Source organism: Engystomops pustulosus, chromosome 3, assembly GCF_040894005.1.
Source record: "Engystomops pustulosus chromosome 3, aEngPut4.maternal, whole genome shotgun sequence".
Classification (NCBI taxonomy): domain Eukaryota; kingdom Metazoa; phylum Chordata; class Amphibia; order Anura; family Leptodactylidae; genus Engystomops; species Engystomops pustulosus.
Genome location: NC_092413.1, coordinates 110370332 through 110397355, shown reverse-complemented (window position 1 = coordinate 110397355; position 27024 = coordinate 110370332). Strand labels below are relative to the sequence as shown.

The 27024-nt window shown below is 41.2% G+C and overlaps 1 protein-coding gene across 5 annotated transcripts in view; it reads left to right on the top strand.

Moving 5' to 3' along the window:
- FIG4 (FIG4 phosphoinositide 5-phosphatase) overlaps window positions 1-27024 on the top strand; it is a 279940-nt gene that overhangs the window by 107318 nt on the left and 145598 nt on the right. For all 5 annotated transcript variants that reach the window (XM_072141804.1, XM_072141806.1, XM_072141807.1 and 2 more), the window contains exons 10-16: window positions 428-590; window positions 2066-2163; window positions 15854-15987; window positions 17924-18040; window positions 18682-18727; window positions 22530-22678; window positions 25871-26037. In XM_072141804.1, coding sequence (XP_071997905.1) covers window positions 428-590; window positions 2066-2163; window positions 15854-15987; window positions 17924-18040; window positions 18682-18727; window positions 22530-22678; window positions 25871-26037 — 874 coding nt within the window. The remainder of the gene's footprint in view (window positions 1-427; window positions 591-2065; window positions 2164-15853; window positions 15988-17923; window positions 18041-18681; window positions 18728-22529; window positions 22679-25870; window positions 26038-27024) is intronic.

The window sequence follows — 27024 nt, the reverse complement described above, 5'->3', positions numbered from 1 at the left end:
AAATAACCACTTTTTATAGTATTATTAAATGTTCTTTCAATGTAATGAATTGTATTGCAAAATGTTATGTTTGATTATAATCTCTGAAATCATTATTCCTTCCTTATGATTATCAACCTCTTGGTAACTGCACGAAAATGTATAGCATTTGTCTAGAGAACACCATAAAAAATGTGGTCTACACACAGAAATTGTGTAACATTCATTTGTGAATACCTAAAACATATCTGTCACAAATGTCCTTCAATAGTAGCTTTCTAGCATTTGGCTTGGGCTGTTAAGTCCGTAATGTAACAGGTCTGTCATTGAATATAGGCCCTTTAGCAGAAATATTATTATATATAGTCTTAGGATTGTTAAGATGTTGAATATCTCTATGAAGTAATGCATTTGGGAATTTTGTTGTTGGGTCTTTGGGTTTTTCTAGGGAGATGTTGCGAACGAAGTAGAGACAGAGCAAATAGTGCATGATGCCTCAGTGATGTCTTTTAGTGCTGGCAGCTATTCCTCATATGTACAGGTCCGTGGTTCTGTTCCCTTATACTGGTCCCAGGATATTTCTACAATGATGCCAAAGCCACCAATTACATGTGAGTTTTTTTTTTTTTTTTGCATGATCGCAAATGTAATTTGCAGCTGAATGTATTTATATAATTTTTTTATTGCAAAAAATAAGAGGCAAGACATAGAGTCCATCCAGGTACATTTCAAAAGAAATGCAGGGTTAATACAGATTAGGGAAATTGGAAGATGGAAGAGGTTATAGCATTCAGGGAAATCTAAGGTAAGATTATTAACTTTAATGTTCGATAGCGGCAGTAGAAGAGGAGTCTAATTACACAGCAGAGGAGAGACACGTGAGAAGTGCTGCACGCAAAGTGATTAGAGAAGTACATAGAAAAGATTCACAGCTTTTCTCTGGTTTTTGTTTTGTGTGAGGAGAGCTGTAGGTAGGTGATAATGCCGAACAGAATTAATGTTGTCATGTGGACATACTCATTAGACCAAACAATCATCTCTTTTTGGAGCTAACTTTTGTTTAGAAAGGCAGTTGCTCATTTGCTGCTTCTACCACCAGGTGTAAAGGAGATTTCCAGGCTAAAAATAGTCCATTGACATGGGAAGACAGTCGTTTTGGACCATTCTGATTTGTACCTACAGCCGTATTGACCTCTATGGCACATAGTGAGCTCCCGTTAGTGGCGTAAATTGAAGCTGATGGGCTCCATTGCAAAGCATGTGCTAGACCCCAACTATGTTTGGTTTTAATACTAGCTTTCTCATATGGGAAAGTGACTGGCCTCTTAGTGCCGGTTGCGACCTCATCCTCTGCACCCCTAAAGTTACTCTCCTGGCTCCTATATAATAGAGGCTAGGGATTAACACAGTTATATTAAAGTGGAATATTTCTTTATATGTTATAACAAATGTATGAGGACAGTAAAGGACTGTTTTGGTTTTAGTGGAGGAATAAGGAGGATGGAACAGTGGAATTTGCTGAAGAAATATAGAAATATTAATGAATCTAGATGAATGCTATAAATACAGTATTTAGCTTTTAACCCTAAGAAAGGTCAATGATAATAGTTTATACAACTTGGATGGATGTTGAAAGGAGTAACATATTTTTACTGAAGATCTTGCCTTTTCCACAAGTAACATATTATATATCGATACATCTACAGTGAAGGAAATATTTCTTTGATCTTTGGCTGAGTTTGTAAGTTTAACCACTAACTGACTTTAACAGTCTATAAATGGATCTTCTCGCACAACAATGACCTAAAACATACGGCCAAAGCAACAAAGGAAGGGCTCAAAAAGAACCACATTAAGGTCATGAAGTGGCCTAGTCAGTCTCTGGACCTTAATCCCATAGAAAACTTATCGAGGCAGCTAAAGCTCCAAGTTGCCAAGTAACAGCCTCAAAATCTATGTACAAATATTAGATAAAAACTAATTATCCTGCTACATCAACTCTACTATTATTTCTACAGCCTGCTATGTACATATGAGATGCCAGCTAATACTCATAATAATGTACTTTTTGCTTTTATTCACACAGTGGACCAAGCAGATCCATACGCACATGTTGCTGCCTATCACTTTGACCAAATGCTTCAGAGATTTGGATCACCCATAATCATTTTGAACCTTGTGAAGGTAAAATGCACCTTAAAGTGTATGAATCAATTTACAGTTTGTTGTAATCCTGACTACTTGTAATTTTTTTTACATATATTTAATGGAGGCATTCATTTTACTGCTAATGGTTCTTGGGATTCCAAAAAGGGACTCCAAAAAAGTTGCTTTACAACAAGAAACTACAGGCAGCCCCCGGGTTTCATACAAGATAGGTTCCTTGGGTTTGAACTTAAGTTGAATTTTTATGTAAGTCGGTACTGAATATTTTATAATTGTAGCTCCAGACAAATTTTTTTTTTGTCCAAGTGACAATTGGATTTTTAAAATGTTTTGCTGTAATGGGACCAACGATTATCAATAAATCTTCATTACAGACACCTTACAGCTGATGATTGCAGCCTAGGACTAAAGTAAAGCATTCAAAGAGGCCAGTCTGTAACTAGGGGTCGTCTGAAAGTCAGGTGTCCTTAAGTAGGGGACCAGCTGTACACAGCAGAAACATAAGACATGTGAATTTGTTTCGAAGATTGAAACACATCTAGAGATTAATGAGCCACTGACTAATTTATAGATGTCAATATTCTGTTCTCCAATGCAAATGCAAGTGACTTTAAATTCAAGTAATAAACAAGAAGTGTTTCAAAGTGCAAACTTAGATGGACAGTCTTATTTTGCCCATATTTATTAAAGTGTCTGAAGCAGGATTATAAATATGGTGTAGTTTTATACAGGCTAGTTGTACTTTGAATCTCCTATTAGTTGGTCGGGAAAAAAAAATCTGCCCGTTTTCCATATCTTTTCATTACAACTTGACTTTTTTTTAATAAATTTTTCTCTACTGAGGACAAATCCCTTTTGCAGACTTCTGTGCACAAGTCATAAAAGTGTCTAAAAACTATCTGGTAAGAATTGATTGTTTTTGCAAACGAAATGCCGCACATATGTAATTGCACCAAAAATGCAGTGGCCTGGTGAAAACCTGTTTGCAAACCTTTTGTACATGAGGCTAGGAGCACACCAATGACTTTTCTCAGGCATTTAGAAGAGAAGACAAGCACCTTCCACCCCACACCCCTAACAAGCTATTGCAGAGTTAGTTAGTGTTGTCTTTTCACATCCTAATGCTTGGCAATTGTGTATTACATATTCTACAGAAGTTGATAGGAATTTGTAAATCAAAATGAATCTAACCAAAATTAAAATAAGAAATATATACATGAAAAAAAGCAATGCACTGAAAATACAGTAGAAGAAAATGAAATGCACTTGGATGTTTTATTTATAGACTGTACTGTCAGGCAATCTGCAAGACTCTGGATCACCAGGCACTGACATGTGACTTGTTAAGTGGTTTATTTTTTGTAACTTGGCAATTGTAGTGTGGATGAAAATGTGCTCTTTTAAAGACCATCCACACCAGGATTCCAGCGTTAATGCATTTCTGGAGTAATTGAAATGCAAGATTGGCTATCATTTAAGCTTCGACCTGCTTTACAGGACAGGTTATGTTTTGCATTTTGGAATAAACGTTTGAAGTCATGTTTTTTTTTTTTTGGCTTGAAAGCTTAAGGTTATTTACAAACATGTGCTCAGAGTATGATCTGTGCTGTGATTGAGCTTGAAGTCACGTTTGACTAGAAAGTAGGTTTCTTGTATTCAGATGTTAATAGGTGATGTAGCCATAAAGTGCTTTGGATTTCTGCATAGTGCTGTTAATTTGAGCTGAGAATGTATTCATTTATTATCATTCTTCAGTAGTTTTATATATAGTCGTCTCTTTTGTGTTTTTTTTTTAATACTTCATTCATAAAAGTTACCAAAAAGTAAAAAAATGTTATATTGAGCTGATAGGATGTCAGGTTGACAGGACAAAACACTTTGGTTTTCACAGGGTGTAAACTATAGATTATTAAATGGAAACCCAAGTGGATGGAAAGGACAATTAAGTTTGAAGGAAATCTATAATCAAGCATGATAAACCAGGGGCACTTACTCATAGATTCAGGCACTGTGGCTTTGCTAATCTTTATTTGTTATCTATGACCTGCTTTATTTTAAAATTATGCTAATGAACATCAAGGGCAAACCGATCCTCTCTGTGATCTGGCTTTACACTGTCTCACCCCCCCACCCCCCGGTCTCTTAGCACTAAGAATACAGCAAAAAATTCTCACTCTGCAAGTATTAAGGGACAAGGGGACAGGGTAAGACAGTGTAGCAGTCTGTAAAGTCAGCTCACAGAGGAGCTAGGGTAGCTCCTCAGGCTCTTTAGCATACAAAATTGATTTCAGAAGGAAGGGAACCATGGATAATTCATATAAGAAAATTACCACAGTCACAGTACCTGGATCTATGAGTTAATGTCCCTGGTTTATCAGGGATTTCCATTAATGTCAGTGTTTTTTCCAATCCTTCCCAATTGTATGTTGAGCGTGGTTCCTATGCAACATGTACCATACAACAATTTGTTTTTCAGATTATATATTCTTTAGTGGCTATTGTACTTGTGTTTTCTTTCTACAGTAAACTCTGGATCAAGCATAATGTTAAAATAAGCAGGATAATATATGTAAAAGGGAAAGCACACTGGTTTAATTCATCTGTGGTTAATTGGTTAATTCTAACTTCCTGTGTGTGTGTATATTAAGTACTCACTTAAAGGAAACCTACCACTTGTAGTGGCAGGTTTCCGATGGAAATACCGGGCACCAGCTCAGGGTGAGCTGGTGCCGGAGCTTATTTTAGTTAGTGTTTTAAACCGCGGTATCGCGGTTTAAAACACTTTTTAAACGCTATAGCCGGCGCAGGCAGGTACGCGCTCGGCGCTTACCATGCGCGCGGCTACATAGGAAGTGAATGAGAGCCGTGTGCATGGTAAGCGCCGAGCGCGTACCTGCCTGCGCCGGCTACAGCGTAAAAAGTGTTTTAAACCGCGATACCGCGGTTTAAAACACTAACTAAAATAAGCTCCGGCACCAGCTCACCCTGAGCTGGTGCCCAGTATTGCCATCGGAAACCTGCCACTACAAGTGGTAGGTTTCCTTTAACCATCCACTGCATCTCCATTGCTGCAACCTCTGCTGTTCTGTTAGTCTTCTTGATGTGTCCTCAAGTAACTGATGATGTAACTATACACTTTACTGCAGGTATTACTGACAGAATCGACTTTACTGGGTCATTACAGTGGTATAGAATATGTAGATTTTATTACGTTTACACAATTTCATAGAAAAATTTGATTCATTATTGCAATATTCCAAGAGCCATAATAATTGTACTTTTCCTTGGTGAAGCCGTGTGTGGACCTATATCATATGTTTTAATTGAATACGTAAAATATGGAGTGTTCAGCAGAGGACGTATGCTTTAGTTATTTAAAGGATGAGGCTGGCTGTGGGCTTCAATGGCAAATGGTTATGGTAAGAGGTTCATGCAGAAAAATGTAACAGTCAATAGATACAAAGGATACTGCTATCAACTGTTATGTGGTCAGATAATAAACTGTACTCAACAAAGTATAAAATAACAGTGTTGGAGAGGAGAAAGACAAACTTATACAAGAAAACACAATAATAAGACGGGAGGGAAGAAGAGGGAATTGTACTGTTCTAGAACAGTGGGTCTCTACGTTCTAATGTTGCAACTCTTTAATACAGTTGCTCATGTTGCAATGTCGCAGATAGTTCATAATATAGCTGACCACAATGTTTGCACTGAGGGATATCCCCACCATATGTGGGTCGCTGGGCTCACAGCAGAGCCACCTCCGTAGCAGGTGTCAGGAACCGATGAATAAGGGTCAGGACTAGAGATGAGCGAGCACTAAAATGCTCGGGTACTCGTTATTCAAAACAATCTTTTCCCGATGCTCGAGTGCTCGTCTCGAATAACTAACCCCATTGAAGTCAATGGGAGACTCGAGCATTTTTCAAGGGGACCATGGGTCTGCACAGGGAAGCTTGGTCAAACACCTGGAAACCTCAGAAAATGATGGAAACACCACGGAAATGGACAGGAAACAGCAGGGGCAGCATGCATGGATGCCACTGAGGCTGCTTAATCGCACCATTATGCCAAAATTATGGGCAACAGCATGGCGATGACAGAGTGACCGAATGAGGCTAGATAGCATCTAAAACATCCAATGATTGACCCTCACACTATAGAAGACGGCATGCAGAGGCAGCGGCAGCAGTGGCAGGCTAGAGAGTGGCATGGCGACATACCCCAAATGGACTCAGGCTCCAAACCAATGGGTGGCAGAGAGGAACCAAAAGAGGTGAGCAAGAAGCGCTGAAATTATTTCCTATGTGAACAAAAGGTTGACGGTATATTTAGTCAATAACACAGCATGGTGGCGACATAGTGACCAAGTTCCATAACGTATCTGGTGAAACACCCGAAAAATGAGCCTGACATAGCTCGTTTGATAAGGGGACGACATGTGGAGGCAGCCATGGAGACGACTTCCATGATTAAGAGTGACAGTATGGGGCATCCATATTGTGCTGCTATGATTGAAACTTCAGGTATCCAGCATGGATTCCATTATGTATCTGGTGAAACACCTGAAAATTCTGCCTGACACAGCTCGTTTGATAAGGGGATGATGTGCTGTATATCCTCTCGCGCTCCAGCGTCTGGGGTATAGACAGTTGAAAGTTGCACATGGAGACATTGGTGGACACTGTGGAGGATCGTGGAGGCGAAATGGACAGGAAACAGCAAGGGCAGGATGCATGGATGCCTCTGAGGCTGCCTAATCTTGGGATGGAACTGGCGGTCCGCTGCCAGGCGAGCTTTCGTCTGTCCAAGCCCCTGTCTCGGCTCCTCCCCACCCAAAATGGGCCTAGGGGCCAGAAGCGTTTACTTTGAAAAAATTATAATTTTCAAAGCAGGCGGGGGCTACAAACAGCACTTCTAAGAACCTTTTGTATAAGATCAAGTGTGGTACTGTTCTTATAAGTAATTGGCTTGGTTATGGCGGGTGAGGGGAATGTAAACAGATGCGCAAGAAGCGCTGAAATAATCTCGGTAAAGTTTGCCAGTATATTTTGTGGATAACACAGCAGGGTGGCGACAAAGTTAACAAGTTTGATGTGGAAGCCATGAAAACAACCCAAAATTCTGCTTGACACAGCTCGTTTGCTAAGGGGACGATGTATGGAGGCAGCTATATGGACGACTTTGGGAGGCAGCTATGGGGATGATGTGTGGAGGTAGCAATGGAGACAACGTGTGGAGGCAGCTATAAAGACGACATGTGGAGGCTGCTATGGAGACAATTAAATTTGGAAAGTGCCTGTATGTGGCACTCCCAAAAATTGTTTAAAACAGAGGACCGGGTAGGTGGCCCTCCAGAAAAATTAAATAAATACTATAGCTAGAGCCAGATGGCCCTGGCAAAAAATAGCCAGTTTCCTCTGCTTTAGTGTACAAAGAGGAGGAGAAGGAGGAAAATGAGGAGGAGGAGTTCATACATTATTCAGGTTGAGCTTCTTTCACCTGGTGGAGAATGGAAATCCTGAGAAATCCAGGCTTTATTCATCTTGATAAGCGTCAGCCTGTCAGCCCTGTCAGTCGACAGCCGTGTTTGCTTATCGGTGATGATGCCACCAGCTGCACTGAAAACCCGCTCAGACAACATGCTAGCGGCAGGGCAGGCAAGAACCTCCAAGGCGTACAGCGCCAGTTCGTGCCACATGTCCAGCTTTGAAACCCAGTAGTTGTAGGGAGCTGTGTGATCATTTAGGACGATGGTATTGTCAGCTACGTACTCCCTCACCATCTTTCTGTAAAGATCAGCCCTATTTTGCCGAGACTGGGGACAGGTGACAGTGTCTTGCTGGGGTGACACAAAACTGGCAAAGGCCTTGTAAAGCGTACCCCATCCACTGCTGGACAAGCTGCCTGCTCGCCTACTCTCCCTCGCTACTTGTCCCGCAGAAGTACGTCCTCTGCCGCTAGCGCTGTCAGAAGGGAAATACTGTTTCAGCTTGTGCACCAGGGCCTGCTGGTATTCATGCATTCTCACACTCCTTTCCTCTCCAGGAATGAGAGTGGAAAGATTTTGCTTGTACCTGGGGTCCAGGAGAGTGAATACCCAGTAATCGGTGCTGGAATAAATTCTTTGAACGCGAGGGTCACGGGATAGGCAGCCTAGCATGAAATCTGCCATATGCGCCAGAGTCCCAACTCGCAAGAATTCACTCCCCTCACTGGCCTGACTGTCCATTTCCTCCTCCTCCAACTACTCCAACTCCTCTTCTTCTGCCCATACACGCTGAACAGTGAAGGACTGAGCAATGGTCCCCTCTTCTGTCTCGCCAACATTCTCCTCCTCTTCCTCCTCATCCTCCTCCACCTCTTCCGATATGCGCTGAGAAACAGACCTGAGGGTGCTTTGGCTATCAACAAGGGAATCTTCTTCCCCCGTCTCTTGTGACGAGCGCAAAGCTTCTGACTTCATGCTGACCAGAGAGTTTTTCAACAGGCCAAGCAGCGGGATGGTGAGGCTGATGACCATCTGTGTTGACTCCTCAAAGTTACTCAGCACCTGACAGATATCAGACATCCACGTCCACTCCTCATTGTAGACTTGAGGAAGCTGACTGACCTGACTACCAGTTCTGGTGGAAGTTGACATCTGGCAGTCTACAATCGATCTGCGCTGCTGGTAAACTCTGGATAACATGGGCATGGCACATGTGTCAGTCTGCCGAGCTGCAGAGCCGCCACCAGGATTCGGCCGTTGTCACAACCATGCCTGGCTTGAGGTTCAGCGGTGCCAGCCACAGATCAGTCTGCGCTGGGATGCCCTGTAATAGCTCTTGGGCTGTGTGCCTTTTATCGCCTATTACCATATAGGGCCAATAGGCCAATTTTAACCCTTGGGTGCCTATCTAAAATTTAACTTTTAATTCTTTGTTGTCTAAAAATATCGAGAAAATGTGACTCGGTATTTTCTTGTTTTAAAATTATCAGGGATTCGAGATCAGCCTATTTGTGAGAAGCTTTTTCTCTTGATAAATTCCTAAAGGGCTATCTTTTTTTGCCCTGTATTGCTGTGGATGGCGTTCAGACACACATTCAACACTCTAACATAGGAGGCTAGTAGGGTTGGGGAGAAATGTAGGATTGGGGTAGGGTAGTTCACATCATACATGTATTCATTCCACCTATCTACCTCTTTCCCCCTTTTGATTTTCCCTGTGGAGTCGGTGTCCCGATCCTCTATGTCTCCTAGCTATCTCCCTGTTTGGCTGGTCTCGTGCCCTGGGTTTAAAACCTAGCATCGCCCCCCCCCCCCCTTATGTGGCGTCCTCAGGGGTTTTGGGGCAATAGCAATCCTGGCTGCCGTCTGTGCGCCTTTTAAGAGGTTTATTTGTGACGTCACCCTGTGGGTGTGTTGTCCTCCTCCAATCGGTGCCTCCTATTTTGTACCTCCCCCTAGTTCTTATTGGTACTGGTATGTGGTTGGGTTTTGATTGAGTGCGCGTGCGTTAACTCCGATGCGCGTACATGGCTTGTGTCGCAGCCATGGATCGGCGCGCCTCATCCCTTTTCTCGGTATGCGCATGCGCAGGTTGTACTGTCCGTTCCCAGCTTCTGATGCGAAGCCTGTCTCCGTCTGTTTCTTTACTACTGCAGTTACACAGGGGTCACCGATCTTCAACTGTGTGTCTTTTGTATTTGGCTCTTATTTATTGTTAGAGGGGAATGGACTCAGACGGCAGAGGAAAGAGGTAGGGGTGGAGGTGGAGGACCCTACTTTGTTTTGTGGATTGTTGAAGAGTAATTGGAGGATATTCCATATCCTATTCAAGGGTGTTTTGCTTCTGTATGCTTGATGTGTATTCTTTCTAGGTTATGGCGCCAGAATGCTATTTTCGTGCTGAGTCATTTGATTTATTATATTCGTTAGGTTTGTATTGTAGCATATTTCTTTAGTTAGATCAATTTCTAGTTCTCTTGGGGACTTTTTGTGTGTCCTGTATTGGCTGGTTCTGTTTTATTTTTGATTTCAATTGGATGTTGGTTTTCGTAATGTTTTAATGTTACTGTTATTCATGGATGATCTATAGGAAAGGTGCAAAGGTAAAACCCTCATTTAGACCTCTGGGGCTCAGCGTATGGAGGCGATAGATCCAATGGGCTTCAATTTGTTTTAGTTGGTTGTCTATATTTCCTCGTCTTGGGCCTATCGTTATTTGGTCAATCCCCCAAAATTTGAGTTGTTTTAGATCTCCATTGTGTGCCATTTTCATGTGTTTTGTTACTGTTGTTTCCTTGTTGGTGCATATTGTACTTAGATGGGATGATATTCTTCTTCGTAATTCTTGTACGGTTTTACCTACGTATAGTTTATATCGCCTAGGCTCAGCAGTTTGAGCACCGCCTGCTGTCGCTTAGCGACGGCACGGCTGCAGTGCCTGGAGCTACCGACTGATGGCGCCATGCCCACAGATGGTGGAGGAGGGGTGGGAGGAGGAGGAGGCATAGCAGGCCTGAGAGACCTGGACCGAGGTAGGGCCCCACAATCCTCGGCGTCTGCAGTATATGCGCAGCCCCAGGGTCACACTCGGTCCCAGCCTCCAAGTTAACCCAATGTGCCATCAGTGATAGATAGTGGCCCTGCCCGGCAGCACTTGTCCACGTGTTCGTGGTCAGGTGGACCTTGTCAGAAACGGGGTTGGTCAGGGCACGGATGATGTTGTCTGACACGTGCTGGTGCAGGGCTGGGACGGCACATCGGGAAAAGTAGTGGCGTCTGGGGACCGAATACCGAGGGGCGGCCGCCGCCATGAGGTTGCGAAAGGCCTCGGTCTCTACCAGCCTATAGGGCAGCATCTCCAGGCTAAGTAGTTTGGAGATGTGGACGTTGAGGGATTGGGCGTGTGGGTGGGTTGCACTGTACTTCCTCTTGCTCTCCAGCGTCTGGGGTATGGAGAGCTGAACGCTGCCCATGGAGACATTGGTGGATGCTGTGGAGGATTGTGGAGAAGAAGGTGTGGTTTTCGCATGGGAGGTGTTTGTGCCAAAGTCCTGGGCAGGGGGCTGACTAGCAGAGGCAGCAGATGACGCAGGGGAAGGAGCAGTGGTGTGCCCGGCCGGAGGTGAACGGCCTTGGTTCCATTGAGTGGGGTGTTTAGCTTTCATATGCCTGTGCATACTGGTGGTGGTTAAGCTGGTAGTGGTGGAACCCCTGCTGATCCTGGTGTGGCACAGGTTGCACACCACAGTCCGTCGGTCATCCGGTGTTTCTTTAAAGAACCTCCAGATTTCCGAAAATCTAGCCCCCGCCACGGGAGCTTCACTACGTGAAACATTTGGCACTGATGCACCAGCTCTGGCCCTGCCTCTCCGTCTGGCCCCACCACTGCCTCTTCCAATCTGTTCTCGTCAAGGACTCGCCTCCGTCTCAGAAGGACTGTGTTCACCCGGCCTATCAACTCAGCTTGGGTCTGTCACCTCATCATCCTCCGATCCCTCAGTCTGCTCCCCCCTCGGACTTCCTGCCCTAAAAACAACTTCACCACTGTCTGACAACCGTGTCTCCTCATCGTCCGACACCTCTTTACACACTTCTTCCACAGACTGCGACCGGTGGAAAACCTGGGCATCGGAAAAGAGCTCAGCAGCAAGTGGTTTGTGACTCTGGGAAGGGTCCAGAAAACAGTTCGTCAGAGTATGCTGGTTCAAATGCCAAATTTTCCTGGGAGGGGGGAAGGAGGCTGAGGTGGAGGAGCTGGAGGAGTGCTGATTTCGGTGACATGGGTGGACTACGTGGAAGACTGACTAGTGGACAAATGGCTAGAAGCATTGTCCGCAATCCACGACATCACCTGTTTTGGCCTCAACAGTGCTCTACCACGAGTCCCAGTAACTTGAGACATGAACCTAGAGAGTGTAGCTCTGCGGCGTTCCCCTGCTCCCTCATGAGCTGGTGGTGTCTCACCCTGCCCAGGACCATGGCCTCTGACCCCTGCAGCAGTGGGACGAGCACGCCCACGCCCTCGTCCTCAACCCCTAGCCCTCGGGTTCAACATTTTCAAAATTAAAGTGTAAACTGTAATTTTTTTTTTGGTTTTTTTTTGTGTGTTTTTTTTGTGTTTTTGTTTTTTAACAAAACGATGCTATCCTATTGCTATGGCTAGTTTCTAACCTACACTGACAGCACACAACAGGATTTTGTGCTGTGACTGATGACTTTTAGTTTTAAAAAAAAAAAGAAAAGAAAAAGCAGACTGTACCTAATTCAATCAGACCCCTAATAAATTGTCCCACTTAGGTGTTTGAGATGGATATATGTGTCACTAAGAGCTAAATATAACGTTCGCAAGTCTCCCTGCAAATTCGTCACAATATGGTACTAGCTGTACTACTAGTGCCAGCAAGGCCAGCCACAAGTAAATCAACAAAATATATATATATATAACGCTATTGTAGCCCTAAAAAAGCCGGTTGGGTTCTTGTATGCCTAGTTTCTAACCTACACTGACAGCACACAACTGGGTTTTAAGTCACTTTAAGTTTTGAAAAAAAAAATAAAAAATTGTCAGACTGTGTCTAATTCAATCAAACCCCTAATAAATTGTCCCACTTTGGTGTTTGAGATGGATATGTGTGTCACTAAGAGCTAAATAGAATGTTCGCAAGTCTCCCTGAAAATTCGTCACAATATGGTACTAGCTGCACTACTAGTGCCAGCAAGCCCAGCCACAAGCAAACAAAAAAATATATATATATAACGCTATTGTAGCCCTAACAAGGGCTGTTGGGTTCTTGTAGACTCACTCCTGCCTAACAGTAAGCTAATATAACACCCTAACGCTATCCCTGCAGCAGCATCTCTTTCCCTAACGGCATCCAGACAGAGAATGATGCGAGCAGCGCGGGCAGGGACTAGTCTATTCCAGGGTCACCTGATCAGGCCAGCCAAACACTGCTATCGACGTGTAAGGGTACCACGTCATGCTGGGTGGAGTGCAGAGTCTCCTGGCTTATGATTGGCTCGGTTTCTGGCCGCCAAAAATCAAAACGGGGGGAGATGCCATTTTCTCGAGCTGGCAAAGTATTCGTCCGAGCAACGAGCAGTTACGAGTACGCTAATGCTCAAACGAGCATCAAGCTCGGACGAGTGTGTTCGCTCATCTCTAGTCAGGACCCTATACCACCGTAATGGCACTTAATTACTAGTCTTTTGTCATCTGGTGGGACAGATGATTAAGTGGGACTTAATTTGTTGTGTTGTATCTATTCTTGATCATAGATATGCTTTGATTTTTGTTGTTACTTGTATTGGTTTTTACACTGAATTTAATGCATTCTTTGACATAAGGCAGCATGGGAGTGCATAGCTTAAAATGCATTTCTGCTTTTACAGCTAAACTATAGCTGTTTTATACAGCATCTCGTGGTACAGCTCATGGAGTAGCCCAAAACTGCTTTAATATGATATTCTCATCAAATAATATATGCTGAGATTATTAAAGTCAATCACACAATTATTGATTCCTCCTCGCCTACTCATTTCTGATTCTGCAGTTTCTCGAAATTAGTTGTCTTAATTTCATGCACAACTTTTACCATTGTCATAGCAACTGTGTTTGCAGAGACTTTCTCGAGGGACTGATTTTCTTTGAAATGCTCAAGATCATTTACATTTCATCATTAGACTCCCAAGTGGTAAAGCGAAATATAGGAAAGTGCTAATGATTTAAAGGCCTCGTACGGCCAACATTCAGCAGCAAAACTTGACATACTGTGGGGATTTTGTAGCATTTGTAGCTTTTTCTTATTTCTTATTATTATTATAGAGCGTCTGTTTCAGAGATCACTGTTAGCTTTATGCTCTTATAATCTTTTTAGTTTTTTTTTTAATAATGTTATGTTTTTAGATTACGGTGGAGGCAATTATTGTAGGCTTTTGTGTGGCAATTGCTACTCTGTAATGTCTAATTTTGTCTAAAACTTATAGCGTATGTATACAAAGGGAACCTGCCACAAGTATTAACCCCAATCAGGTCAAGAATGAAATGTCCTTTATGGTTATGTACCTTCATGGTTCTGTGAGCTGCAGAACTGGCATACAGGCAGTTAAATAAATAGGTGGGTACTGGAACTTTATCTGCAACTTGCATTTCTATCCATGTCTTTAGCTGTCTGTATCTCTGGTTCCTAGGTCACAAAACCATTAGCCAGATGTGATCTGGAAGATGAGAATGCATGTTTCTAGGTACTATAGAGCTGAAGTTAGGGGTTTCTGAAGTGACACTCAACTTGACTCCTCTTAGGTGAGAAGAGTTATACTCTCCAGACTTTGGGGGAGTATACCTGACTCTTTTTTTTTTTTTATAGGTAAACGGGTAAGATTTCACATAAGAGGGAATTCTAGAAAGGACATTTTGTCCCCTAACTGAGGGTGGTAGGGTGCTTGACAGATTTAGAGCAGACACTTAAATCTGTGGTTGATTATGTTTGAAGCTATTTCTAGCCGAGACTAGTTGTCAGAATCAACACAGAGAACAGAGCTAGAGCTACTTTATTCTATGTATAGTGGCTGCAGACCAACTCTTATTCAAATGAATCGGCAATGAGGTGCAGTTGCCAAGGGCAGCTGTTACATGGACAACAGGCCTGCACTTCCTGCTCTGTTCTCTGTTGTTATTCAAGTGCTTGGAGGATACTAGAATTGGCTAATCAATGGGTACTGCAAAAGGCATAGATGGGTCCTCATTTGGATAGGTAAATAAAAAGCTTTTCAGTCATAGGATCCTTGGTATCCAACCATAGACTTGTATAGCAGTGTTATCTTTCAAGGAATGCTAAAATGCCTGCAATATTGTTATGTTTAGGAAAAGCTTGTACAAACTAGAAAAATATTTCAGTCAGATGAACTGCGGTGTAGTTCAACTGCTTAGAGTTGAAATTAAAACTTACCGTTTATTAAAGAATGATAATATTTACCCAATTAACATAGTTACTAACATCATTGTACCACATCAGAAACTAACACTGATACGCTTTGGAATATCAATGTTAATGAACCAGGTCCGGGGAGAAAGTATTTGTAAAATCTCCTTCAATTCTGTTACGCTTTTGCTCTCACAGACAAGGAGTATCATCTATAGAATCCCTCTCCCCTATCTTCATGTATTAGACCTTGTCCACAAATTGTCTACTAGTTACTCCGACACATTTCATCCGTCTGTATGTATGCCGAGTACACAGACTAGTGCTTTGGCTATTTCCTACCTCCCATCAACATAACTTGGGTCTCAGGGCACTGATCACAATATAGCCGAACTGTGTGGACATCTGCCCTAAATAAACTGGACCCGCTATGTGTTTAGTGCCATAACTAATCAGGGGTCATTATAATTGTCTGTGAACACATGTGGTCATGGTGGCATACTATCCGGCATTAGTAATAGCTTGCCACCGTAATCACATGTGTGTTTTCACATATCAAAGGTCTGGTTCCCCTGGACATGGTTGATTAACATGGATATTCCAAAGCCTATAAGTGTTTCTGATGTGGTACAATGATGTTTATAACGGCCCTAATTGTTTTAATTTGAAATCTAATGTCCCCACCCTCAGTGAATGTAGTATAAACTGTTACGCTTTAAGGCAAAAGTAAAAGCCTTATTAATTTTGCATATGTACAATATATTCTTTCTGCATCCATTTCTTTTTAACACAGGAACGGGAAAAGCGAAGGCATGAGCGGATCCTTAGTGATGAACTAGTTGCTGCTGTTACCTATTTAAATCAGTTTATACCACCTGAGAGAAGCATTGTGTACATTCCTTGGGATATGGCAAAGTATACAAAAAGGTAAAATGAATTGGTATAATTAGATCTTGTTCACCGATCCCACACTAGACAAAAGTTTTTTTACTATTTGTTATGTCCTGTTGTGGTGTTTTATGCAACCTGTCTTCCACGAAATTTAGCCCCACCTCACTTTTGAAACATTTCAGTAAGGAAAAATGCATGCTCTCTGGTCTGATGTGCAACTAATACATACACAATCATATAATCATGGGCTGGGTGCTAGTATTTACCACCACCTCCCTCGTCTCCATTTCATAAGGATGAAAAGCTCTGCTTTTATCAAATAGCTAAGGAGTCCTATTAATAATAATAATAATAATAATAATAATTATTATTATTATTAGTATCAATTACAAATCACAAACATAAAAGATTCCAATGTACATGCCATTATAGATGAATTCACAAGCCTTCTATTTTCAGTTTTTAGATCTGATGTGTATCAATTGAAATATACTCTTTTTTTTTTTTTTTTTTTTTTTTTTTTACAATGTTTTTGCACACATTTCAATTTTTGGCAATTACAGGGCCATCTGTCACCAAAATTGAAAAAGACCTTTCTCAAATCCATGTCATTCTTCCTGGAAAATCCAAATCTACAATAAAAAGATGGGGGTCCCATTTAAGACCCCCAGTGGATGGGGGTAGAGGGCTGAGTTTGGTATCATTGGATCGATTTTTATGTGTCAAATTTTTTGACACACATATTTTTAGTTTATTGATCCGAGATGGTCCATCGTCCCAACCTTTTTGTTACATCCTGTATATAATTTTCCCTTTGCCATTAGTGGCTTACTGTTTCCATTTCTGTAGTTTATTTAGAAAATTGCAATTGTTTTTAAAAGTTCTTTCATTAGGAAGTCAGGGAGTAAAAATTAAGGGGTTATGCTTGGTTACTGTAAAAAAAGTAAGACTTTCTTCCTATTGAAGGGTAAAGAGTAAGTTTTACACTTGGAACAAAGACTTAAGAAATTTGGTATTTCTGCCTGTTTTTTTTCTGATTTAATAGATTTAGAGTTAAAGAGAACCTGCCATGCAAATTAACTTACCCCAAATAAATACATCATTAAAACACTATGGGGAAGATTTATAAAAAGTGTCCTAAAGTGCAAGGTTAGACTAGACAGTTTTATTCGGCACCAGATTCATATAAGTTGCTGGATAATAAAGCGGTCTTCGTATAAGACTGGATAGTCGTACTCTGCAGCTCCTATTAGTTGGCTTACTTTACACCAGAAAACTAGGACACAATTCTGTTGGGCGAGGAGTATTTCTAGAGCAAGAACCTTTTTGCAGCATGGCCACGCCCCTTTTGTCGAGCTAGTTGAAGGAGACCCATAAAACTGTCTAAAACCTTTCATAAATGTGGTGCAAAAAGTTTTTTTAATTGCAAAGTAGGTGTGCAAATTAATAAATCTCCCCCTATGTTTAAAAAGCATTTCCCTTATCCCTAAATGGTTCCTCTTCATGGGTGCAATGTTAAAAAATCTGTTTGTAAACATTTGCGCAATCTACCTCATGAATGCATCTGATCACATGAAATCACAGCATAGCTCCGTCGAGGAATGGGTAGGAGCAGATGTGTAGATGGGATGGGCCAACTGTGCAGGACAGGCTCCCTTTGATGTCAGTAATGCATGATAAAGTTGTTATATGAGAATTGAAGGAAAGCTAAAGGATTTTTAACTAAAAGTAGGATGTCGGTTGGTTTATAGGACTCTCTAGGAACCTGTCACTAGCTGTATATGTGAAAATGGGGTGACAGGTTCCCTTTAAGTTTCAATATCCTTAATTACCGTAAAATGGAAGGAATGAGCTTGTGTATCACCCTTGACACATGTATACCAGTTGCAGCTACTTCTTTTATTATTATATGTAGAAAATGATTATTCATTTCTTTAACATAATATCAAAAATAATATTTGCTTTATTTTAGCAAACTTTGTAATGTCTTGGATCGACTTAATGTTATTGCTGAAAATGTTGTCAAGCGAACAGGGTTCTTTGTTAATCGACCAGATGCATACTGCAGTGTCTTAAGGCCTGATGAAAAGTAAGTGTTTAGATATTACATACTGACATTCAATCAATTACTTGTATTCAGGTAAGTAATAATACATTTGCAGTAGACTAACTAGAGCCTAGAAGGTAATTAATTCCGTATTATATATAGCACTTGTGAAATTAAAACTTGTGGTCAGAACTTTTCCTTGTGGTCTTGAGTTATTTTCCTTGTAGCTTTGTCTGTGAAGGAGCTATATCACAGCATTTTTTTTAAACCATAAAAATCAAGCATGATAATCCAGGAAACTTAATAGATTCAGGCACCATGACTGTGGTAATCTTTTTAACAGCCCATGAAGCTGCAGCACGAAGAGACTCTGGGAACACCTCTCAACGATGCCATGCATAACAAAAATTTAAGAAAATTACCACAGTTACGGTGCCTGGATCTATGGTAGATTTCCTTTAACTGCCTATAACTGGGATTGGTTTTTGTGTCGTCATTGCCAGTGGTAGATAATTGCTAATAAAGCTCTAACTTATATTTTACGTATAAAAGAGGAAACCTATCACTAATAGTTTTAACTTTTATAAACAATTGTTGACGTTGGCCATTTTTAGAAGTGCTTTAATTGTGTTTACACAGTTATTGTCATTAACAATATGCTGTGATATTGTCATGTCTCCTAGGTGGCATGATCTCGGAGGTGTAGTTGGACCATCCGGGCACTTACAGGTATGGCTAAACCTTCTGTTTTTAGTAACTTGTTTTAGATATAATGTTACTGGCCTTATCAGTATTGTTAATATTATAATTAATTTAAACCTAAATAATAGTCTTTTTTATTATTTCTACTTTTAAAATCCTAACTTAAATGGGTATTCCCACAAAGTCAAAATTCTTAAATATACTCAGGGTCACAAAATAACACATTCTCTAATTCACTGTTATTAACAAAAATACAGTATTTCACAGCTTTAATTCCAACTGGTCTCTATCAGTCCTGGTGTATACAATTTGGGTTGCCCCAGGATCCGACCATAAATTTTCTGACTTTAGGTCGGGCAGGACAGATTCTTTTCATTAATAGTTTCTCCTGTCGGCTCCCTGCAGTGTCTCTGCATCTCCCCTCTGTATCCCCTCCCTGGCTTCTAAGAGGAGCTCACACACAGGTGCTCACATGAGCTCTCTTAATGCTGGCAAGCGTAATGGGACTAAATCTACAAGCTCTAGAGAGGTAAGATCTTTATAGCAGGGGAAGGAGTTGTAGCAAAGCTGATTGTGTGTGTGTGTAGCTAAGATGTAGTAGTGCGGACAGTGTGTCACTGTGTGTTATATCTATCTCATGGATTTCTCATCTGTGATCGTTCTCATCTCTCTTTGTCTATGTGTCAGATACTAGTGAATGTTCAGGAGCTAAATAAAAGTATAGATAAACTTGGACCTTGATAATCTAACCACTTTATCAGCATCTATCAGCACTAGATGGAGTATAATGTGTCTGCTTAGAGAGTCCCCGCCCACACTCTGGAATCTTACAATGACCATCACTGATTCATAGGAGCTAAAACAGCAATACAACTGTAAAGTAAAGGGGTAAAAATGATCTTTATTGTGTATACATCACTAGGGGATTAAAATTTGAGAACTTTCTTTCATACGAAAACCCCTTTATGTCTATACAACCTCTTCATCACTGCAACGTGAGCTGTGCACCCCCTGCTGTACATAGTGCAATTAGTAGGCTCAGACTGGTATAGTTACACCAGCTGCACACAGTACGGATTCACTTTGGATTGCTTTGGTGATGCACTGTGACTTACAGAACCAGAATATATAAATCACATCCATGTACTGCGTAAAATGCTTGCACTTTAGAATCTGCATAATGTCAATTATTACTATGGATTCTGAATATAGTATTCTTCCTTTTATAATAAAATGGAGTTCCACTCTCCACTCTTTTGCCACACCAAAAATACGTTTGTGCACAAAGAAAGTACAGCAAAAAAAAGAATATAGAGGGGTGCTGTCCCAGGTGACTATCCAAATTGTAGGCACCACTCCAAAAATAAGTGAAAAAATAACTAAATGTGTTCACCCATGCATCGATATTTCAGATGTTCCATGCAGCCACATGGTTTCTCACATCAGCATGTATAGTGTGTAAGTTGTACAAAGCCAATTTACAATTTCATACAAATTGCAAGACCCAACTGCAATTCACTGCAATAGTACATCGGCAGGCAGCAAGGGAAGTATAGAGATGGTTCATTGAGATGGTTCAGTGCTGGCACCAATCACGTAACTTCAATACCCCTTTCTCTGAAAAAGCTGATTGTTGAAGCATATCCAATGCCCCAAGCTGTTAAGACATTTACGACTGATTGTCGTAAATTAATTTGACTAATATTCAGGGTATGACCTCTGGCGAATGCATAATCCCACCGTTAGGCAGTACACCCCCCGCACCAAACGCTACTTTCTTTTTAATATAGTCATGCTCTGTTACTTATCGTGCCGTTAGTTGGTCAGACCACGCCCCTGTTATGGTTGATTCTCACGCATTACACATTGGAGTCTAAATAAAACTCTATTTACAGTTCCCATTTCAAATGATGCGCACAGACTTGCTTTAACTACTTTAGAGAGAATGTCACTTTGGCTCCTTCTGATGCCAACCTATGGGAGGTTTATACAGAGATTTTAGAAGCGGATGCATAGCAGTTTCTTCTTGTGATAAACTGGATCATACTAAATATTACTCACTATGTCTTACTGATCTTAAATTGGCAGAAGAAGCTGTGACCGCCCAACCTTATGTGAGTAGGCTACAAAAGGTCCAAGAATTACTAAAAGAACTTGACCTGATGTCTGCAGATAGGAAGAATAAATATGCCAGTGGCTGGTTTAATGAGTACGGAAATAAGTCTCACACTCTATTAGCCTGACAGTTTAAGGAAAAAAGCTCTCAAAAAAATTCTCAAACTCCATACTCTATAAAGGATCGCCAAGGTACACTTTATTACCACCCATCAAAAGTAGCTGACCTTTTCCATACATATTATTCATCATACTCTCTTTCTTCCACCTCACTGATAGAGAAGAACTCCTTGATCGATATTTTGAAAGATACTCCCTCCCTTAATCAAGTGCTCACTTAACTTAATCAGGATACTATGGCTGAAGAGCGTGAAGATATAGTGAAGTAACTTCCTGGGGGAAAATCTCTTGACCCAGATGGTCTTTCCCATCTCTATTATAACACATACCTTCCCTTACTCTTGCCCTATATGGTTAAGCTTTTTAATGTTTTTTTGCAGGGTTATTCTCTCCTGAGAACTATGCTGGCATCATACATCTCAGATATCCCCAATTCGGGTAAAGACCCCTCTGATTGTCCAAGCTATAGACCCAGTGGCGGATTAAGACTACCATGAGCCCTGGGCCCTTGTTTTCTGTATATACTACAGTACAGGCGGTCTCCTACTTAAGAACACTCGACTAACATACGACCCCTAGTTACAAACGGACCTCTGGATATTGGTAATTTATTGTACTTTAGTCCTGGGCTACAATGATCAGCTGTAACAGTTATCACAGGTGTCTGTAATGAAGCTTTATTGTTAATATTGATTCTTATGACAACCCAACATTTTTAAAATCCAATTGTCACAGAGACCAAAAAAGTTCTGGCTGGGGTTACAATGATAAAATATACAGTTCCAACTTACATACAAATTCAACTTAAGAACAAACCTACGGACCCTATCTTGTATGTAACCCGGGGACTGCCTGTATATCCAGAAAACAAGGGGTTCCAGCACGATCACGGAAGACAGCCTCCCAGTATATGCTATATCCAGCCCCCCCACTGCGCGGCCTCCTGCTCTTCCATCATTCAGACGTCTGATGCAGGTGTCGCAGTATGTTCAGCAGAGTGGGGAGAGTATGTTCAGCAGAGTGGGGAGAATGGGGCAATCCAGGGAAGGCTCGGATTTTAGTGCCAATATTATAATCCACCATTCTATAGACTCATAAACCTTTTGAATGCAGACCAAAAAAATCTTCTCTTACCTACTAGAAGAGTGATTGGGGACTTGACTTCCTAATATGGTCCATAATAACCAAGTGGGAATTGTGCATTGTTGTCAGGCTGCTGTTAATACTTACAGGACTATAGACCTCTTAGACTTGGTAATAAAACACACTCGGGAGCTCTTCTCTTAATATATATAGAACCTTTAGCTGCCTGTAATAGAAATCACCCTGACATCTAAGGTATCCTGGTAAGGGATAAGTCTTTTACAGTGAAATCTGCCTTTTTTCTGATGATGTTCTGATGACAGGTTTTCTTGAAAGTAGATCTTTTCCATAGGTAAAGGTCACAGACCTGAGATTAATATAAAGCGAAGGCCACAGAGCAGTCCTCTTTATATAAGTCAGAATATTTGTTACATGGGGAAACAGAAATCTCTTGTGGGTTATTATTGAATATTTTTATAGAAATGTGTTTTTGTTTTTTATTTCTTTTTAGACAGGTGTCCTTAGAACAAACTGTGTTGACTGCTTAGACCGGACTAATACTGCACAATTCATGGTGGGGAAGTGTGCTTTGGCATACCAGCTGTACTCCTTAGGACTGATTGATAAACCTAATTTGCAGTTTGATACAGATGCCGTTAGGTAAGATATTATATTTGCAAATTAACATTGTTTTGGAGTTGAAAAATTTTCTTTTTTTTAAAACTGTAGGATAGGGGATAATAGTTTGATCCAATTACATGAACGGACCCTCGCAGCCCATTAAAACGGGGTCCTACTAAATCATGGTGCAGCAGGTTGACAATGTGCCCAGCCACTACATTCAGTGGCTGTGGGAGTACTGGAAATTTCGCACAGCTAGGGGATAACATTTAAACTTGGGACAACCCATTTACTTCCAAGACGGCAATAATCATTAATAGTGGCATTTTATTATGAATTTGGAGAAACTAATTATACAAGGGCTAGTTCAAACTAATATTGGGGATAGTGAAATTTTTTTACTTTTTCTGTAATAATAATAATCTTTATGTAGCGTGTTTGATCACGCTTAATTTTATATAAACTGGCTCTTAGTGTTTTCATTTACTTAAATGGTTTAACTATTTTTTTTTTTTTTAGTAAACCTCCTGGCCATGCATATGGCTATGTAATCTATTTTAGCATTTCAAATGTTTATTGTCGCCTTTAGCTTCCTATGGCCTTATGTATACGTTTTCTGGTACAACTAGCAGAGTCAAATGTTCTTTATAACATTTCAAGCTCCAAGTAATTTCACACAGTGAAAATGGAAAAAACAGATAGATAGAAAAAAGCAGCAATGTCCACTTATGCATATAGCTGTCAGGGCTCCCTGTAGTTTTGACTGCTTCCACCAACAGTTTTGATTTATCCACACACCAGGGATATCAGTAAAACTGCACATCATTAGCAAGATGGGATAGTGATGAAAAGTGTGCATCAAGAGGCTGCGCTGCATGTGACTCCAGTCTAGTGCTAGACTGCAAGGAATGGGCAAGCGGCTATTGTGTTATGTAAAATGTCATGAACAAAAACTCTTTTAATTCATTTGCTTTCAATAGCTTGCATACCCTGTTAGTAATGTATATCACATCATTATCCACTTCACACTAATCTGCTTATCTGCTTATTTTATGTATAACCTGCACAACATAAAATAATATGAACCAAGCAAAGCCACTATATCAGAGAATTGTGACCTTTTGCCATAGCCAGTCTTTTAAAGGGAACCTACCACCCCGATTCTACCTATAAAGGTATAAGGGGTGGTAGGTGGATGGATGGGACGTGAGGATAGCCCTTTTTTGGGCTAACCCTCACGTCCCGGGTGTCTTTTAGAAAACTTTATTGTAGCTATATGCTAATTTTTTTATGCGGCTACTGGGGCGTGGAGTAGCCGGACATGAGGCTACTAGTCGCGGCTACTCCACGCCCCAGTAGCCACGTTACTCCGCCTACCAGATAATCTTCGGCACGCAGGCGGAGACGGATTATCTTCTCACATCAAAGTGTCCCCGTCAGTAACTTACCGATTGACACAATTATATATTTTCCATCAGGCATACCTCACTCTGGTGCGCATGCAGTAAATTGGTGGGATATATTCCACTTCCTGTCCTAGATGTGGCTCCTTGGAAGCCGACTTCGTGTATATGATATGGGAATGTACCCCAATAGCAAAATTCTGGAAACATATTACAGAATTTCTTGCTAGACTTCTCACCCTGAGGGTCCCATGTGTACCCGAGGTGTGCCTCCTGAGGGCCTTATCAGAAGAAGACTGGACTCATTATCACCGCATTTTCCTGCAGGAAACATTATTCATAGCAAGAAAATGTATAGCGCTCTGGTGGTATGACCCCAACACGCTGACAATACAAATGTGGAAAGCACAAATCAATCAAATGCTTCCCTATGAGGCAGTGTTAAACAAACACAAGAATTGTCCATATAAATTCGGACGAATCTGGGGTGCATGGCGTGATTCTGGTGAGATTGTAAATGAAAACAGATGTACGCTATATGACCAAAAACACGCAATTTTATTAATAATACAAAAACAAAAACAGCACAACAAGAACAAACAACAATAAAAACCATTAAAAAGTGTGCAAAGCACACAAATATAACGGGCAAAGCAACTCAGCATATGATAGTGCTGGCTGCTCTGCACACCACCAGCTCCCCCTACCTGCAGAGAACCCCTTCCTCTGCACACATGTGAGGCAAATTTTTAAAAATAAATGAATTGGAAAACCTGGCTGGATCCCAAAACCAAAAAATGCGGTTACAGAATGTTAAATTGTATGAAGTCTAGGGAAAAACCCAAAATGCTGAAAAAAGGTGTGGTGGGCGCAAGCCCAGGGTCCACGCTAGGTTTACCTGTTGGAATGATCACGTCCTGTGGTGGAGTGCGGTAGGGGAAAACAAAAAGAGCTGGGGAGAAGACCCCACGCGTATCGCTAGTCACCTAGCTTCCTCAGGGGTCTTGGTACTTGGTACAGCTTTGGCCGTTATTGTATGCTCTTTACTTCATATTATTTCAGTGGTGCCGATCCCCTTTCTCCATACCTGATTCTGGTGAGACACAATATTCACCGCAGAGACTCAAGGCGATCCTTGTGGAGGAACAATCTGCATGTTGACAATGTCTGTTCCTTAACTGCTACGTTACTTGGGCATGAATGAAAAAGGTGTTGGTCCGCTACACCCCGGACCCTGGGGAATAGGGGCACTCAGGCTAGAGCTCACTGAAGGGGCTCAAACCTCATTAACTAAATGGTCATAAGATGGATATTTTAATGGCACCTACAGATCCAGAGTTGCCAGAATTACCTTGCAAGTAATGTTTTGTTTCTGTTATCTGGTTGCATTGTACTGTGACATGGCGTAACACAATAACCCACATCTATGGAGACACATATGATGTAGGGGAGGCGAGTGGTAGAATGATTACTACTGGAAGAAAGTGTTTCCAATATATTTATTTCATGATTATGATGTTTTCATGATTTCAATAAAACAGTTTAATATTTGAATCATTTTATATAAGATTAGTGTTTAGAGGGAGATGACAAATTCAAATATTATCAAATGTGTCTGTACTATCCTCTCTGTCTGACTATTGCAAGGTTGATTTCATGTTCCAATAGTTTTCTTTTTTCATATGCCATTTAGACACAAAGGTTACAGTATTTATAATCTTGTTCATGAATGTATAATTTTACATTTTTATACATATGTCATTTTTAAAAGTATTCTTTAAAACTATGCACTTCTTTAAAATGTACTGCTTGATTTCTAATTTGACAGGTTATTTGAAGAACTCTATGAGGATCATGGCGACACTCTATCCTTACAATATGGAGGCTCTCAGCTTGTTCATAGGGTAAAAACTTATAGAAAAATTGCCCCATGGACTCAGCATTCCAAAGATATCATGCAGACCTTATCTAGATACTACAGTAATGCATTTTCAGGTAAAAACATTTACCTTTAATGTTTACCTTTAATTTTATATACAGTACTAATTTTAGAACTTATATATATAATTATAATGTATTCATACATATACAAGATGGTGGCTGCCTGTATACCTCACACAGTGGAGGATCGGCGTTTGGGGGAAGAACGCAGCTGGAACACGTGCGTAACCCGACTGGAACCACCACTGACACAACCACTGACACGATGTCCCGCTGGGGTAGACAAGAGCCCAGATTCATGACCAAACTAGAGACACTGCATTCGCCTGTACAGAAGAGGATCTGACATTCCTCTGACACCCCCTCTGGTGGCTTCCGACACCTAGAACCCAGCTCCTGAGCTTCCAGCAACGCCCTCCCCTTAAACAGGCAGGGCAAGATCTGTTGATGCACAGCGTTGCATCTAGCGGTGTGGGAACGCATGACCCATGGAAGAAGGCTGCGGTGCTGGCGTACAGGGTCAGGCGACGTAAGGTATGTGTGGCGGCTGCTGGGACTTGGGCCTCATCCATACTGTCCTGTATCCTGTGTATGTTGTGTGGCAGGGAAGAAGACCGGGGTCATGGCAACAACAGCAGCAAAGACTGTCAAGGTCATTGTGTAGTCCTATGTGAAAATATTCTAAGATGCGCAACATAGCTGTATTTTTAAGCTCATTTTATAACTTGTACGTATCAGCCATAGCAAGAGAAGTTGGTCATTTCAAGACTGTGACTTATAGAATATTGCATCTATACAGCATCACAAACGCATTATAGTCCCCCCAAAAGGCACCCTTGAAAGACAATTGCAAGAGAGGAGAGGATAGTCTTGCGTATCTCCACGGGTAAGGATTTCAACAGTGCAGCCAAAATACCTTGGATCTGTCCTGTCTTGCAGTGTTTCAAGAGCATTTGGACTGAAAGTCCACTCATTAGTCTTTTGATTATTTTATGCTAAACTCACCTTTGCTGAGGAGCAGGTTGTCTGGACAGAGAAGAA